Source organism: Notolabrus celidotus, chromosome 6 (genome assembly GCF_009762535.1).
Source record: "Notolabrus celidotus isolate fNotCel1 chromosome 6, fNotCel1.pri, whole genome shotgun sequence".
NCBI lineage: Eukaryota > Metazoa > Chordata > Actinopteri > Labriformes > Labridae > Notolabrus > Notolabrus celidotus.
The window spans coordinates 25,999,400-26,014,646 of NC_048277.1; the positions used below are offsets into that span (position 1 = coordinate 25,999,400).

A 15,247-nucleotide genomic window follows, 5' to 3' on the forward strand; every position below is an offset into this window, starting at 1 on the left:
TGTTCAACATCTGAGTTACTCTGTCATTCAGATCCTCTCATGCTGTCTCAAGCAGCAGCATTTCCTCCCGCACCTGGAAAAACAAAGAGAATGCTTTCTGAGGTACAAAATCTCCATGCGTAAATGGAGACGCATCGGTGCGTATTCGTTGTACTTTTTCCAACATGCGTGCAATAAATCATGTTTGTTTCCTCACTAACTCATACCCTGTTTCATGACCCCTCTGATATAGATACATTATAGACTTCCTCATACTTCATATCTGTCATGAGTGATGGCGATGCCTGCAGAATCTGACAGTACCGGTGCGCAGAGCAGTGCTCCTGAAAAAAGCTTCAACGCACAGGATCGCAATGGTTATGTGAAAACATGTGTCATCCCACTGTGCCGTGACCGAGATTACGAGTCGTGGGTGAGGCTAATGTTCACAAAAATATGGAGTTCCCAGAGACTCCGGAGTGCGGTGTGTGCGGGTTCGCTCTCGGTTATTCTCGCTCTGTTGGCCAAATGTGCAGACTGGAGCGCTGACAACACACTCCTGCATTCATCGTCTCCCCTTCACTTCGTCTCAGGCTGCGCGGCGGAGCTGTTGCAAACTTGCTGGAGTGTGCTCTCGCCATTGTTCACCCTCGTATGTGCCTTCTTTTGGGTCGGGGTCTACTTGATCCGCTGTGGGGTCCTATTCCAGACCGCCCTCTCCCTCTTAACCTTGTGCCACCTGGGTGAAGCGGCGGCGTGGTCTCTGCTGGACGGGACAGATGAGCAGCTGCTTTCATTCTCCACAGCAGCCGTGGTCGTGCTCGTCTGCGTGGCCACCGGCGCACTCATGGTAGCGCGGCTGAACCAGGGCATATCTGTGATCGTTTTCATCAGCCTTGTTAGGACTATCTCACTCTTCTCGCTGCACAAAGTCCGGGCCACTTGGAGACCGTACGTGGCGTACCTGGTTGGAGTGCTGGGCATCCTGCTGGCGAGGTATGCTGATAAGCTCCTTCCCAACCAAGGGAGATACAAGGAGGGCTGCACCCCCGTGTCTGGAGGCAGGGAAGAGGTTCCTGTATTTAAAAGGCGCAGGAGGTCCAGTTCTGTGATAGCCTCAGACATGGCAAACAGTCAGTCCAACAGTAAGTCACATCGCCGGACCTCTCTGCCATGCATCCAGAGGGACCAGGTAAGGAGTCGCTGTCCCGTTAAACTTTCTATTTCTGCCTTGTGTTTTTTTCCCTGTCCTAATGACAATATTTCTGTGAGGGGCAAGGGAGGAAAGAAGGGAATAGAAATATAGCTTTAAATTAAGGACTGGTGGCTTTTTGAGGCTCTGATTATAATTTTCAATATTCCTTTAATATCAGAATGACTGTTCAGCAACGCATACAATATTAAGGGTTTACACTTTTTATGGGGTTACACACAAAAACAAAAACAACAACAATAATCAAAAAATATAAATAAATAATATTAATATGTGTATAATTATATATTTACATGATGGGATTTTGTTTGCTCTTGCAGTTTGGATATGAGGCATGCTGTTATATTTTTTTATTTATATTGCTCTGATCATCTCTGAACTGATATTCTGAAGCAGCCAATGGCAGGCGAACATGGGATTATAACAAAATTAGAATGGCTTTGTCCTCTAATGGCTCTTAAAAATTGTTTAACACAAGTTCTGAGTTGATCAGAACTGTCCAATTTTCCACATTTTCCCTTTAAAACATTTCATTCGGCGGAGAAAGGTGATAGACAGACAGTTCATAGATAGGCAGACATAAGCAGGATAGATGCTAGTCTAGGTCTCTTTTGTTCTCTAAAAATAAAGCCCCAAATGAGGCATTTTGTTGCCAAAGGGGTGCTATTTTTGAAGTAGCTCTCAAGTGCTGATTAGAGAGGGAGGCTGAGGATACAATATCAGTGATTCATCTCAATCCTGTTTTTTTTTATGTCAAACATTTTCCCCAGATGATCTCTGAATCACTGCCACAATCTGACTAATGCATTTTTTAATCTTTCTGTCCTGCACTTGTACACCACTTGCTTGTCGTCACTTCTTGTGGCTTGCTGTCCTTAAACCTGCAGGAATGCAGCAGCTCTGGCTTTTAAACCTCCTCTGATACTGATACACATGCCTACCTGTGTTAAAGAGGAGACATGAGGAGGAGGAGGTGGAGGAGACGGGGGGCTACTATCAGCTCCTCAGCCCTCCTTATGGAAAATCAATGAGCGTGCTGAGCGTGTGAATGGGAAACAGACTTGGGCAGTGATCAAAGCTCTCGTTGTGACCTGTGAGTGGGGTGAGGCGGGGGGATGAGAGGCTGCAGTGTCGGCCCGGCCACTTGAAAGGTGCCCCCAGCTCTCAGGGCTAGTTAGTGTTGTAGTGTGCTTGTTTGTTTTTACTTAGTGGTCACACCTTTACGCACACTTGTGCATGGTTTTGAAAAGACTCATAGATGTTTTACAGTTTACACTTCTGATGAAGGAGTGATGTCTCAGCTGAAACCCATTCAACTGTCAATCAGTTCTACTCTGATATGTAGTGGGCTGTTAGCTGCAGCGATGGAAAGAGGAGGAATCTTTGTTTTGGAATAAGTGATGAGCTGTAAATGGCTGGCTCTGAAGTTTATGTTGAATTATTTTAACTGCATGGCTGTAAACAAGTGTGTGCACATGCATGACAGATTATTTTACACTCAGCTGTTTTAAATTGCAGTGCTGCAAAAAAACTATTTTTTTAATGATAAATGAAAAGTGTCTTTATGTACATTCATTTTATTAGACATTGTTTTTTACATTTATATTTTTCTGTTTTAATTGTATGAAGATATGGCCTTACTATCCATTAATAATCTCATACTTGTGGTCATACATGATAAAGCATGTATCTGAGTGAAAGTTTAAAAAGCTTATTCTGATGAGATTATAATTTGAGAGTTGGGTGTAAAAGTGTAAAAATCACAGGATAGATACTTCTCTCAGATTCAGGCTACATTACTTTAAAGAACAATGAATCAAAATCAGAATCAGCTTTACTGGCCAAGTACATGCACACATACATACAATTTGACTCTGGCTTATAAGGCTATTTTTTAAGACACAAAAACCAGATACCCACACTGTTCAGTCCTATGGAGCAAAAATGATGATGAAATTAATATAACGTCGCTATGTATCTGGATTGGTTATATACAGGGGCGTATCCAGATCTTTTCTGACTAGGGTGGCCCAATTAGGGTCTGATTTATGCAGGGGTGGCATGAAGAGTTAAAAAAAAAGTTATATTCCTTTTTTAATTTTTTTTTACTGTACAAGTGACACAATAGAGAGGCAACATTTAAACCTTCTAAACTCAATTCAATGACTCAAATAGCAGTTGCTTTTCCAAAGTCACATTTAAAAGTAAACTCCCTCACACTGTCTGTATTTTTGGACGTTTGTGTGCAGAAGTTTCTTGTTAACTTTGATGGACTGATTCCTCTCCTGATCATCTGTCTTGTTCTACAAGTTAATGTCCCAAAAAAAGAAAATGTGCTTCATTTAAATGCAAAGAAGACTTACAACAGCCCAAATAGTGATTTTGACAACAGTCCCACCTTTGATAAGGCAAATAATCAATCATTGTCAAGGATTTTGGGGTGGCCAATCAGTTTTTCAGGGGTGCCACCTCTGACCATCCTTCTGTATGCATCCCTGCTAATATATAGGCAGATGGTTAAAAACATACATCCAGAATGTGACAGACAACCAAAAAATAAAGATTAAAAATGCAGATATTTATTTAAAAAGTCTATAGCAACTGCAGCAGTTAACACCTTTTAGTCTGCCTTGGGTTTTTTTCTCCCCCATGACCAAATCAAAGCTGAGAGTTATAAACAAAGTCGGCAGCATCACGCAATGATGCAAACCTTTACAACATCTGTGCCTCTGCTCAGCCTGGAGCCCTCTGCTGAGAGAAGATCTCTATTACATGTTGTTTTTGTTGTTGTGGGACATAAAGACCGAAGTGCTCCGGCTGTCATGATATAATATAAAAGTTAAGCTGAGAATACAAGAGATTGTAATTTTCTGAGTGTTTTACTGCTCACTCTCATCTCCAGCTGCAGTGCTAAGTGGTTGACCAGTCATGGCCTGCCTGTAATTGAGACACACATGGCGTACATATGCCCCATCCTAACTGTGTCTTGTTTGTGTGGTCTCTAATGTGTAAACAAGCCCATGCTGACACACGCTAGTCATCACCTCGCTCACACGGGACTCTGGCCTCCTTACGGGGGAGGTCAGACGCATGTTTTGAGGGCAACAATGCAACCACCACATGGTGACGGGAACAGAGCAGAAGCTAGACGCCATAAAATGTCAAACATCCAACTGACTCTGCCCGGTGGAAAAAAATACACGCAATCTGCATGGCGGAGGAAGAGCCATGTTTCTGAGCTACTGCTTTTATTTAAAGAGCTGGAGAGAGCCTGAATGATGCTTTAACAGCTCTGCCCTTTTGTTGTGATCCATAGAGTTATGATGTTTGGAAAGGAGCAGACAAGAAGTAGGTCTGCACTTTGCTTATGTGAAGATGTTTGCATTAGTGCTGTGTCTGAAGTGTTTGAAGATTAGTTTGAGTTTGGATGAAGGATTGCAGTTGATACTTGACTTTGTTTTTCTCAGGATGCTTCTCCCACAGCCTTTAGAGTCTTATATAAAGGCCCTTCAGATTAATAGTCACAGTGTAAAAACAGTTTATGCAGAAAATAAATAGAGCAAAGAGGAATCCTTCAGCCTCGTCCCCCTCACAGGCCTTAAAGCTGCCATGTTGCCCTCTGCTGCTCTGCAAAAGCCATGCTCCGAGGCTGTTCTTAAGTCAGTACAACTATAGGTTTAATAAACAGCCTTTCCTTCCTTTTGATTACAAATTAGCTTCCAGTGCCTATCAGCTTGCTAAGGAGGTGCATTTCTAAACGCTGGGGTCCTCCCTCCCATCAGAGGAGTAATAAAAGAAAGTCATTATCAGCTGATCTGATAGCGGTTAGCGGGGCCTCTGTGGGACAGTTCTTCATCTTGGGTTAATACACAATGACAGGCCAGTTCTCTGTATTTCAGCTGGGGTTATTGAACTGGGGGAAGAGGTGTGGATCGCTTTTCACAGCGTGTAAGGAAATTTGAGTCCAAGGCTCCCCTGCTGCAGACATCAGCACTGTCACAGAACTTTCTCTCCTCTCAAGCAGAAAAATCTGTCAGCTGTGCGGCTAATACACACTGAATGTTTCCAACCAGATCTACCTGAGCTGCAAAGTTTGTGCAGCAAGGGCGGGGGGGAATGGATGTCCGTCAGACGTGTCAGCTTTTTAGCCAATTTTCTCAAGGCGTTGGAAGCCCTTCTCTGTTCCGTCAATAACACCAGCCCCTCCCCCTCCCTCTGTCCTCTCTCTGACACCAACACAAATATTATCCCAACCAGAGGAGGAAATTCTTTCTTAACTCGGATGATAAAGATATTCATAAAATCTATGGTAATGACTTCCTGTGGAATGAGATCCAAACATAATTACTGTTGCTGTTGTAAATGTTTCCTGTTACTCTGTATTTGCTACACCATCCATAATTGAATTGTGTTTTGGATGGAGGAAGTTGTTGATAGCCTGTAGGCCAGTGATTTACAACTCACTCATCGAAAGCAGCTTGTTTATATTCGGAGCACATTACTTCGGATATGATATGTTTTAACGTTTTTTCTCTGATGGGCCATCCTCTGGGTTTGAACCTGTGTTGTTGAAAGCCTGTCTTGGAAAGGAAGCTGATATCAAACGTGGCTTTATATGTCTTGTGTTTGGGGCGATCCACTTCACACTTTCAATCCCAGTTTGGTCTCACTGTATTAGCTCCACTCTGCGTGTGAGGAGGCAAAAGCTGAAGGAATTGGTGTAGGAATGAAAGTAGGTCATTCGAGGTTTTGTTTAGTAGCCAGGCAAAACAGCAGGCTTAGTCAAACCCCCCCAGAATGGTGGAAGAGTCTTCTGTTTGACTGATGCAGTGAAGAAACTTAAAGTGTGCTTGTGCTCCAGATTTGTATGTGTTACCTCTGCCATGTTGGCTAACCTGTGTAAAGCCACATTAGGCTGGCATTGGGTCTGTGGCGGCAAAAAAACAAGAGCTTCTTAACCCAAATTGTCCCTCCAAGCAGATGGGATCCGGACAGGTTGTTGAAATGGCTGGCTCCCAAGTGTAGTTTGGGTTTGTTGCAACCCAAGTCCTCTTTTTAAGCTTTGGGAATCATTTCAAATGGTTATAATGTCCTGGTACAAAGAGAAGTAACTGTTACAACCTGGTAACACAGCAACATCACTACAACAAAGTGTGTTTGGGCACAAAATAAGCAGTCAGACAATTAGAGAAATTTTAAACAAACCAATGAGATAATGTAGACCACATGAGTTAAAACCTGAAGTGAGCACAACAAAAATGCTTAAGATCCTCCTTTACACTGGAGGACTAAACTAAGCATGCTTGGTCAAAAATAAACCAAAAGTATCTGTCATCTGTGAGAAATCTAAAATTTAAATATTGGAAGCTTCAGTAAAATATTAACGTTTTGGAAAGAGTAAGTTGAGAGATGCTCTCAGGTCTGAACCGTAGACTGGATAAAAAATGGACATAGTCTCAGTCTCTGTTGAAGTTCTTGAGTCCAGGACATGGACTGGAGTTAACTGGACTTGGATTTGGACCTGGACTCGGACCTGGACTCGTACTTCGACTCGGACTCGGACTCCAGCATTGACTGAAATAGGACTCTAATTTATTTATTGATGAGAACTAGTTGTTGTTGTTGTTTGTGTAACATTGTAATAATTTATTCAGCTGAGAGTAATGCCTTGCCCGTGTGTTCAACTTCACACGCGTTCCCGTGCTGTCTTGTTCAGCAGTAGTTCCTGCCGGGATGTTTAAAGAGGTGTCACGAATCATGAGTTTTGCTTGCAAAGATTTTTCACCAAATGCAAGCAAGAACAGTGTAACATGTGAGATACGTACATAAAAGAACCATTGAGGAAGACAAACTCAAACTTTAACTGACTTCTGTCCATGATACACCCAGGAAAGTAAGTGAATTGGACTGTTGGTTATGTTACTGTTAACAAGCTAACAGTGATGTTAGCAATTAAAGTGACTCAACCACTGGGTCCAAGATGTCTGGTTAGTTACAACTCTCATTAATAGCGTGTAGGCTTCTGGTTTTCTTGAGTTTATTGGACACCTGCAGAGATCTCACTGCAGCAGAACCGATAAGTCTGTCTCCCCATTACATAAAGAGTACTTATACTCGGCACACAGCACTGTTACTTCACTGATCATATTAATCTAGAAATTAAATGTGTTTTCTTCACATCCATGTCTCACATAGTCAGTCCAGATTCATACAGTGAATAGTTTAGAGTCCAACAGCGGCCCTTCTTATGATTAATAGTCATATTAGTGATGTTGGATTCCTCTTTAGTGACTGAGACTGGACTCATACTTAAGGTTTCATGACTGGACTACCGCACTGGTCTAAGTGATCTCCCTCATTGGTTTCTGAATGTGTGTTATGAAGCCCAAAGAGGGCAGTCGCCATATTGGAAATGCTCACTCCAACTTCTTCCCATTTGGCTTATTAATAGACAAGCAAACAGGTGGAGTTTAAGCAGGCCTTAAGTCAGGCAAACAACTACAACTTGCCTATCTGTTAATCAACTCTTGGCCTTGACATGATCGGAAAGAATTATAAAAATGCTACCCCCTGTACAGTTTACATTAACAATTGATTGAGGTTAAGAGACCAAAACCTTTTTGTACCAAGCTATAAACATGTAATACTACTGTCAAAATGGGCATTTTGATATGGGTGCTAATGAGGTATCCTATCTTTTTGGCGCTAGCGTCAAGTGGACACTCAAGGAACTTCTGTATTTTTGCCCTTTTGCATTGTCTCCAAGGATTCTGCATAATCTGTCCTGCAAGAACAAAACTACAGGTAGCGACTGAGTAGCTTAGCTTAGCTTAACTTAGCATTCTTACTGCAAACAGGAAAACAGCTTGGCTCAAAATATTTCAAAATCTACCATGATGTAACAAAGTAACAAGAACGTCATATCGTGATGTAGACGGGCTGATAGACAACTTTAAATCTCTATACAGAGCCTAGCTAGCGCCACCCCAACAGGAGCATTTATCTAACACCTGTATTAACCCTCCTGTTATGTTCGTTTCTCAGGAACAGCAATAATGTTCCTGGGTCAATTTAACGTGGGGCTTATTTAATTATCCAAAAGAGTCAGAACCCAAAAAAAATCCCAATACACATTTGTTTAATCTCATTATTAACTCCATTACTAACCATTTAAATCAATATTTAGTGAATTGGTGTTCTTTAATTCTAACAGATCATCATTTAATAAGGATGTCTCACTTGTTTTTAATGAAAATTCATGTTAAAAGGTTGTGTGTGTGCGTGTGTGTATGAGTGGGTTGAAATATGTCACACAGTTGCAAAGAAACGATTAGTGTTTGACACTTCTGACCCCTTTTAGCCTCCACTTTGACTGCCGGGTCAAATTGACCCACAAACAGTATATCTATAAACATTGAAGGGGGGACGGGGGTGCAAATATGTGAAATCAACCATTTTCATTTAAATGTTGGTTTCAACTATTAAGCCAAGCAGAAGAAGTTTCATACTGAAAAATTCCTTTAGCAATTTTGGGGTTTTTTTTTAACTTTAAAAAGGGTCAATTTGACCCACAACATAACAGAAGGGTTAACATCTGATTGCCTGCAAACTGACCCATCTGAACTCTTTTTAGTGATGATGCTCTGTGCTGAACTTAAACTACACAACTACTTTGGGATAACAGAGGTGGTCAAAATAACAAAAATATTACAAAGTTGTGACAAAGCTGATTCTCCTCATTATATGGATCATCCATCTGTGTCCAGTTCTTTCATTACCATCATTCACAGCAACAAGAGCAGCTCATATCCTGACTCTGAGTCTCTGATCACCTAAGCCAACAGAACCAGAGGTCCAGGACTTAGCTGAGTACCCCTCTTCCTTCTCTTTCCAAACCCCTGGCACGACCACAATCTGGCTCCCTACTGACTACCATGGAAATTATGGAAGGACGTCTGTGTGAGCATGTGTGTGCATGTAAGTGAGTGTGTGTATGTGTGCGTTGCCAGCAGCTTGATGGCTGCCAGCTGCTGAAGGCTGAGAGGTTGAATCCGCTCGGAGAAACACGGAGGGCCTCAAACCACAGACACAACCCAACGCAGCTGGAACTGCTAGACAGGCACAGGCCTCCAGTCCTGACACACAGCACGCATATTAACACCTCAGTCTCCCGAAAACATGCCTCACATGCAAATGGAATAGTAGAATCTGAAAAAAATTATTGATTTTTGTGTGTTGAAGGGGAGATTACATGCTGTACTACTCTTCTGCTTTCTGTTCTACACTTAGGTAATTATGTCACTCAAGTTTTCTGTGTTACCATAAGAGACCAACTATTTCAGTGATGGAGGTGAACAGAATGTTCCTGGCACACGTGTGTACGCTTACAGTACGTGGGTGTGTGTGCTTTTGCATGAATTTTGTGTGTGTGAGGCAAAGAAGGAGAGGAGAGTTTTGGTGTGTTTGTGAAAATATTGATGTGGATGTTTTATATTTGTATGAATGATAGTAGCTGGATAGTAGCTGGTCTCAGGGCTCTAATAGATGTGATGCATTGTTGCAGACAGAAGGTAGATACAGAAATAGACTCTGAAAAATGAAATTATTGGAAAATAAAATAGCAACCCCAGGAAACAGCCACTCAACCAGGAAATGCAGTAAACATCTCTGCAATAAAGCATTCAAAGAGGAGAACATTCCAGCGCCAAATGAAGGCTGCGCTGTCCCTCCAATGGCTGTCCCCTGGCTAACATTGCTAACATTACTGCCAGGAACAGGTCACACCAGGAAGTGTTGTTCCCCCTCCCCATTAGCTCTTTTCACACATGAACTCCTGACATTTTCTAGATAATTTCAGGACATTTGGGCCCTGGTATTTTCAAAAACTTGCATTTCATGAATGCACCTCACAGTTAGAAGTAGGGATGCACCGATACGATCCTGGTATTGGATATCGGCTCGATCAGACTCAAAAAGCTAGATCGGATATCGATGACAAGGGGCCGATATATTGTGCCGATCCATATGGCAGATCTATTCATCTCATTTATATGCTTTTCTGTGTTTACAATAGCCATGTGTGTCTCCTACGGCATCAGCGTCTTTATAATGTGCTGCTGATTAATATTGTCATAATATCAGACGCGGAGAAGTGAAACAGTAAGGGCAAAGCTGGGTAGAGAAATAATATATTCAATGATCCTTATCCCATTTACATATTTTTTATTTTCTCATTTGAAGCAGTTTTTTTTAATACAGAATATTTAATTCCTCTTATCCACTGCTGAGGTTTACAGTTGAATTGTAATATCTGTTCGTTATGAAGATTAACGCACCAAACTGCTGGTACACATTTATAATCTCTTGAATAATGATACTGTCAGTTTAAAAATGTTCATTTTATTTTGGTTAACAAAGTCAGAAAAGCCTGAAGTTGCCAAAACATGACTCTATCCTCACATTAAGGAATAGAGATTGTTAAATCAGTTCCTGGGATCGGATCGGCTAGTATTGGTATTGGCAGATACCAAAGCCCAGGTATCGATATTGGGACCTAAAAAGTGGGATCAGTGCATCCCTAGTTAGAAGCTGTCAGGATCGGATTCCGACTCATAACTGGATTTATTCGTTTTGGTTTTGGTAAAGGGGGTGGCTGGGTGGTGTGTAACAAGGAACAAGAGGAAGCGTCTTCTGTAATGAGGACTTGCATGTTAATATACATGTATAAGGATCTTCCTACAACACAAATACAGTAGTAGAACATTTGCAGTAAATGTTCCTGTCTGTTACCTATTGCGCTCATCCTCTCAGCTCATCCTGACTTGGCACAGACATTTTAAGTTTGAATAAAATCCAGGTAAAGTTGAGGGTACAGCTCCTTCTACTGCTGTTCATGTTGAGCAGTTTGGGTTCACACGTGCAAACCCACCTTAAAATGTCAAGGATTTCTCAGAAGTGCAGTGCATGTGTGAAAGAGGGTTCTGTATTAACTGAAGATTGATCCACAGCAAAATAGGGACTTGTATATGCAATGCAATGCAGCTGGGTTTGTCCTTTCTGTAGGATGGGCAGGTTAGTTGGTGCAATCCCATATCTGGTATGACATCGCATCGCTTTTGGTAACTGAACACAACACACCCGAGAAACCCACCTTTCAGACAGTGATCCTTTACATTGGAGGACATTCCTGTGCTTGCCCCTGCGTTACATGAAGTGGAATGTGCAGGTTAGGCAGACCCCTGAAGGACAGGCCTGTGGGCTCATTCACTCTGCAGCTCTTCCTTTCTCGGCCCTCCTCTCCCCCTGCACGCTCTGACCTGAGCCAACACCACCATCCTGAGCTGTCACCAGGTGTGCAGCTGGCCTCTGCAGAATGAATAGACACTCTCACATCGCCCCAGGAAGTGTGCTCAAGTGTGTGTGTGTCTGTGTGTTTGTGTGTCTGTGTGTTTGGGAGAGAGACATAGAAGCAGAAAGGGGGGAAAGGAGGGAAGAGCATCCTGAATGTAAGTATCTGCAGTGAGTAGAATGTGTGAAAAACAAATGGATGTAACTGTTCATTTCTGTCATCAGAGTGTTCACGTTTTAAAAACTGATCTCATGGCCTTTGATTGGCGACCGGAGTTCAGGGAGGAAGTGCAGCTAATCCCTCAGGTTGAGTCTGGCCATTGTGTCTCCTCAAGAAACAAACCAGGCCACAGTTGCTGCTGCTGCTGCCATGATTTATTTACCGAGAGGGAACATTTTGAATCCCTCTGACTGGAACTGTACAATAAATCCAAACATGTTCAGCTATTAATTGATTATATATTTCAGGAGCAAGACAAGGGGTCTGTTTCCACTGATGGATGGTGGTATTTGGTAATCCTCAGTCTAGCTACAAAGGGCAGACTATTGCAATTGTTTATCTCGATCGAATCATTCATGCAGCATAGAATTTCTTCTTTAACATTGCAACATCTTCATTTTACCACAGGACTGCTGCTCATTATTTTTTAAAATACTAGTAGAAGAAGTTTAAAGCTCCTTTACTTTGATAAAGTGAGAGCACATCAACAATAACATATTCTCATGGTGGCAAAATCTCACGAAAGTAAGATAATGTTTAACAAAGAAACTGTACTTCAAGAAACAGAAACCTTTTTTCTAATGCAGCAAATTTATACCATGAATTAAATCATGAATCAAGATCAGGCTTTTAGAGAATATTGTTTACTGTTAGGCAGTGTAATCTGCAGCATTGCAATATATTTCATACACGAAATGTATATTTTGTATAAAATACTAACAAACAAATACATTTGTAGCTCCAAATTGAATACAAGGGAGTTAAACCTCCAGTGTTTCCCTCTGTCGGGGGCTGCATGTCTGTCTAGCTCGATGGCGTGGTTGAAGGAAATATGTTTTCGTAACCTCTGCCTGGTGAGCCCCCCCTCCGTCTCTCCAGCCTGCTACCTCACTGGCTCGCCATGAGCCTGTCTGTCCCTGCAGCCAACAAGGCTTCTGCTGTTCCCTGCTCAATGCTAAGTTTTACTCTGTAAATATGTTAGAGGGGGGAAAAATCTGTCTGTACATTTGTCTGTCAGTCAGAGTATATCCCCCCTTAATGGGGCAAGGGTCTTAGAGTTTGGGTTAAGGGCTGTTTTTCGATAAGTCACATTCAATTAGTTGGATACTGAAAGTGAGTGTATAGCTCTAATTATGCACTGAACCAGTGAGATGGTATGGACTTCACTGTACCCAGTATATACAAATATGAAGGATATGTAACCAATGCTGGAATGTTAGTTATGATGCTCGGATGAATATTCTGGAGTTTGGTCAACGCATTTTTAATCCACTCTGCAAACAAACACTGCTTATGGTCAACCAAAGGAAATGAGTTATTTCTATAAGTCAAAAATAGCAAAACATGGGGAAAGAGTTGGTATATTAAAAGCAGTGAGCTGGATTTGTGGAAGTTTTTAAAGCACTTTGCTTTAGGAATTGAGTGGGTTTTTTTTTGTAAGCAGCAATTCTAATGGAAAGAGATGTTTCTGTGGAAAATGTGTGAAAGTTTGTAAATTATCCTGTTGTCATTTAGGTCACTGAATAATTAAAAGTATCTTTTTAAACTACCGTGAGCTAAGTGCAAAACATGTATCTTTGTTTATATACCAAACATTAACATTTTCTTGTTAGGTTCTGGGTTAAGATGAGACATTCAGAGAGCCTGAGATCTAGTAACACTTAGAGGAGCTCAGCTTCACGCTGTTTTATTCAGCTTGTAATTGTGAGTCTTTGTAAAGGAGTCAGAGAATTGTGTTGTGAGAAGAAGGCTGCAGCTTTAGCTCAGGTCAAGAGGGATTTGTGTGTATGGAATACATGACAACATGGTGACCCCTTCTAGTACATCTTACTCTACAATATGACCACTGTTGTACGAGCACACACATATACTGTACATACTATCCTAGCAAGGTAAGGTCTTTGATTTGTTGCTTCTATCATCTGCTTTGCTTGGAGACACTTCATGATGTCACAGCTGACATGTCATGGTGCAGGTGACATCTACTGTAGTTAGTCTTGCATTTGCGTTAGAATTTTTACATACAGATGCCTTCAGGCTGGGACACTCATCATACCTGAGTGTTTTGGACCTGATCCAACACTGTATGTGACAGTTATTAAGGTTTTAATGAGGGTTTGACGTTTTTGGCAGATTGCCAAAATGACTCAAATTTTGACCCTCTGTCACGCTCACACTCATTGACATATAGATTTACTTTTGATAACTTTGAATGTTCAATGTGTTTCTACAGAATGTGCGTGGTTTGGACTTGATCAGAGAAAAGGCCAAGGCAAGTTCTTTTAAATACTTACCCTTGCGAATTCGGGTGTCAGAATTTCAAAAAACATGGCATACTTCCTGTTGGGATTTCACCACGACGTTTGGAGCCTTTTTTGTAGGTCTTGGCCTGATAGATATGGGGGAAAAAACGTCATGCACGTAGGTTGAACCGTGTTGAGGGTCTGACCTTTTGAAATGTGCAAAATTGAAGGGGGCGCTATTGAGCCATTTTTAGGATTATTTGTGCAGGACCAAAATAATATACATTTTTTCACCAGGCCTGATGAATGTGTCAAGTTTGACGAGTTTTGGGGCATGTTGAAGACTCCAAAAGGGCAATTCACTTTGGGTGTAGAAAGAAAGAAAGAATCTAAATCCAAGAGGGCCTTTGCCAACCTTGTCGGTGCTCGGGCCCAAATTAATAAGTTGAAGGGAACACTCTTTAAGATACATATAAAATGTTTATACAAAGGAGACCAGACACTTAACGTTTGTGGTAACATCTCACAGCGGAGATTTCACGGACACAAGATCTTACAGAGGCTTGCATGATCAAACGTGACTTAAAAAGACAAACAAACATGGAGGACAGTCGACGTCGTCAGCTTGCTGTCCTGGTGTGTGATCTGTTTTGCAGCTGAAAACCTAAATAGAGAAAAAGAATATGAGTGAAGTCCTGGCTGGTTTAGGTGCAGCAGAGTTCTGTTTATGTTTACTGCCATTTTAGTAAGCTGTAAAAGTATGCAACATCTGATTGGTGATGCTTTGCAGTCTGCTCCTCTCATTGGTTATTACAGGGATTCCATCAGGGGCAGTCGGACCTGGAATTGAAGGTTCGAAGCAGCAAAAAAGTTGTGTTTACATCACACACTTTAGGTTTATGTGGTCATATAGTTGGTTGCGACATGCCTTGAATCAGGCCATTCTCCCTGATCATTGGGGGTTGGCAAATCAGGCCCTAAATCGAGCCTAAGGTCATCTAGTGTGTTGCTAGCCTTAAGTAGACCTCAGGAAGGAAGGAGGCAACTCCCCTTTTGGCAATTTTATTAAAACTACGGGGGTGCTGGTTTGGTCTTTTGGTTAAGTTGCACACCCCATGTTCAGAGGTTATAGTCCACAATGCGGCGGCCCTAATTCAAATCCAACCTGTGTCCCTTTACCCCATGTCATTACCCACTCTGCCAGTTTCCTGCTCTATCTTCTGTACTCTTCTCTAAATTTAAATT

General features: G+C 41.8%; 1 protein-coding gene across 2 annotated transcripts in view; it reads left to right on the top strand.

Moving 5' to 3' along the window:
- Window positions 1–244: 244 nt before the first annotated feature.
- The window catches only part of LOC117813888 (cGMP-inhibited 3',5'-cyclic phosphodiesterase A-like), a 90,995-nt gene continuing 75,992 nt past the window's right edge, over window positions 245–15,247 (top strand). For both annotated transcript variants that reach the window (XM_034684938.1, XM_034684939.1), the window contains exon 1: window positions 245–1,171. In XM_034684938.1, the coding sequence (XP_034540829.1) occupies window positions 275–1,171 (897 nt within the window). In that variant the 5' untranslated portion in view covers window positions 245–274. The remainder of the gene's footprint in view (window positions 1,172–15,247) is intronic.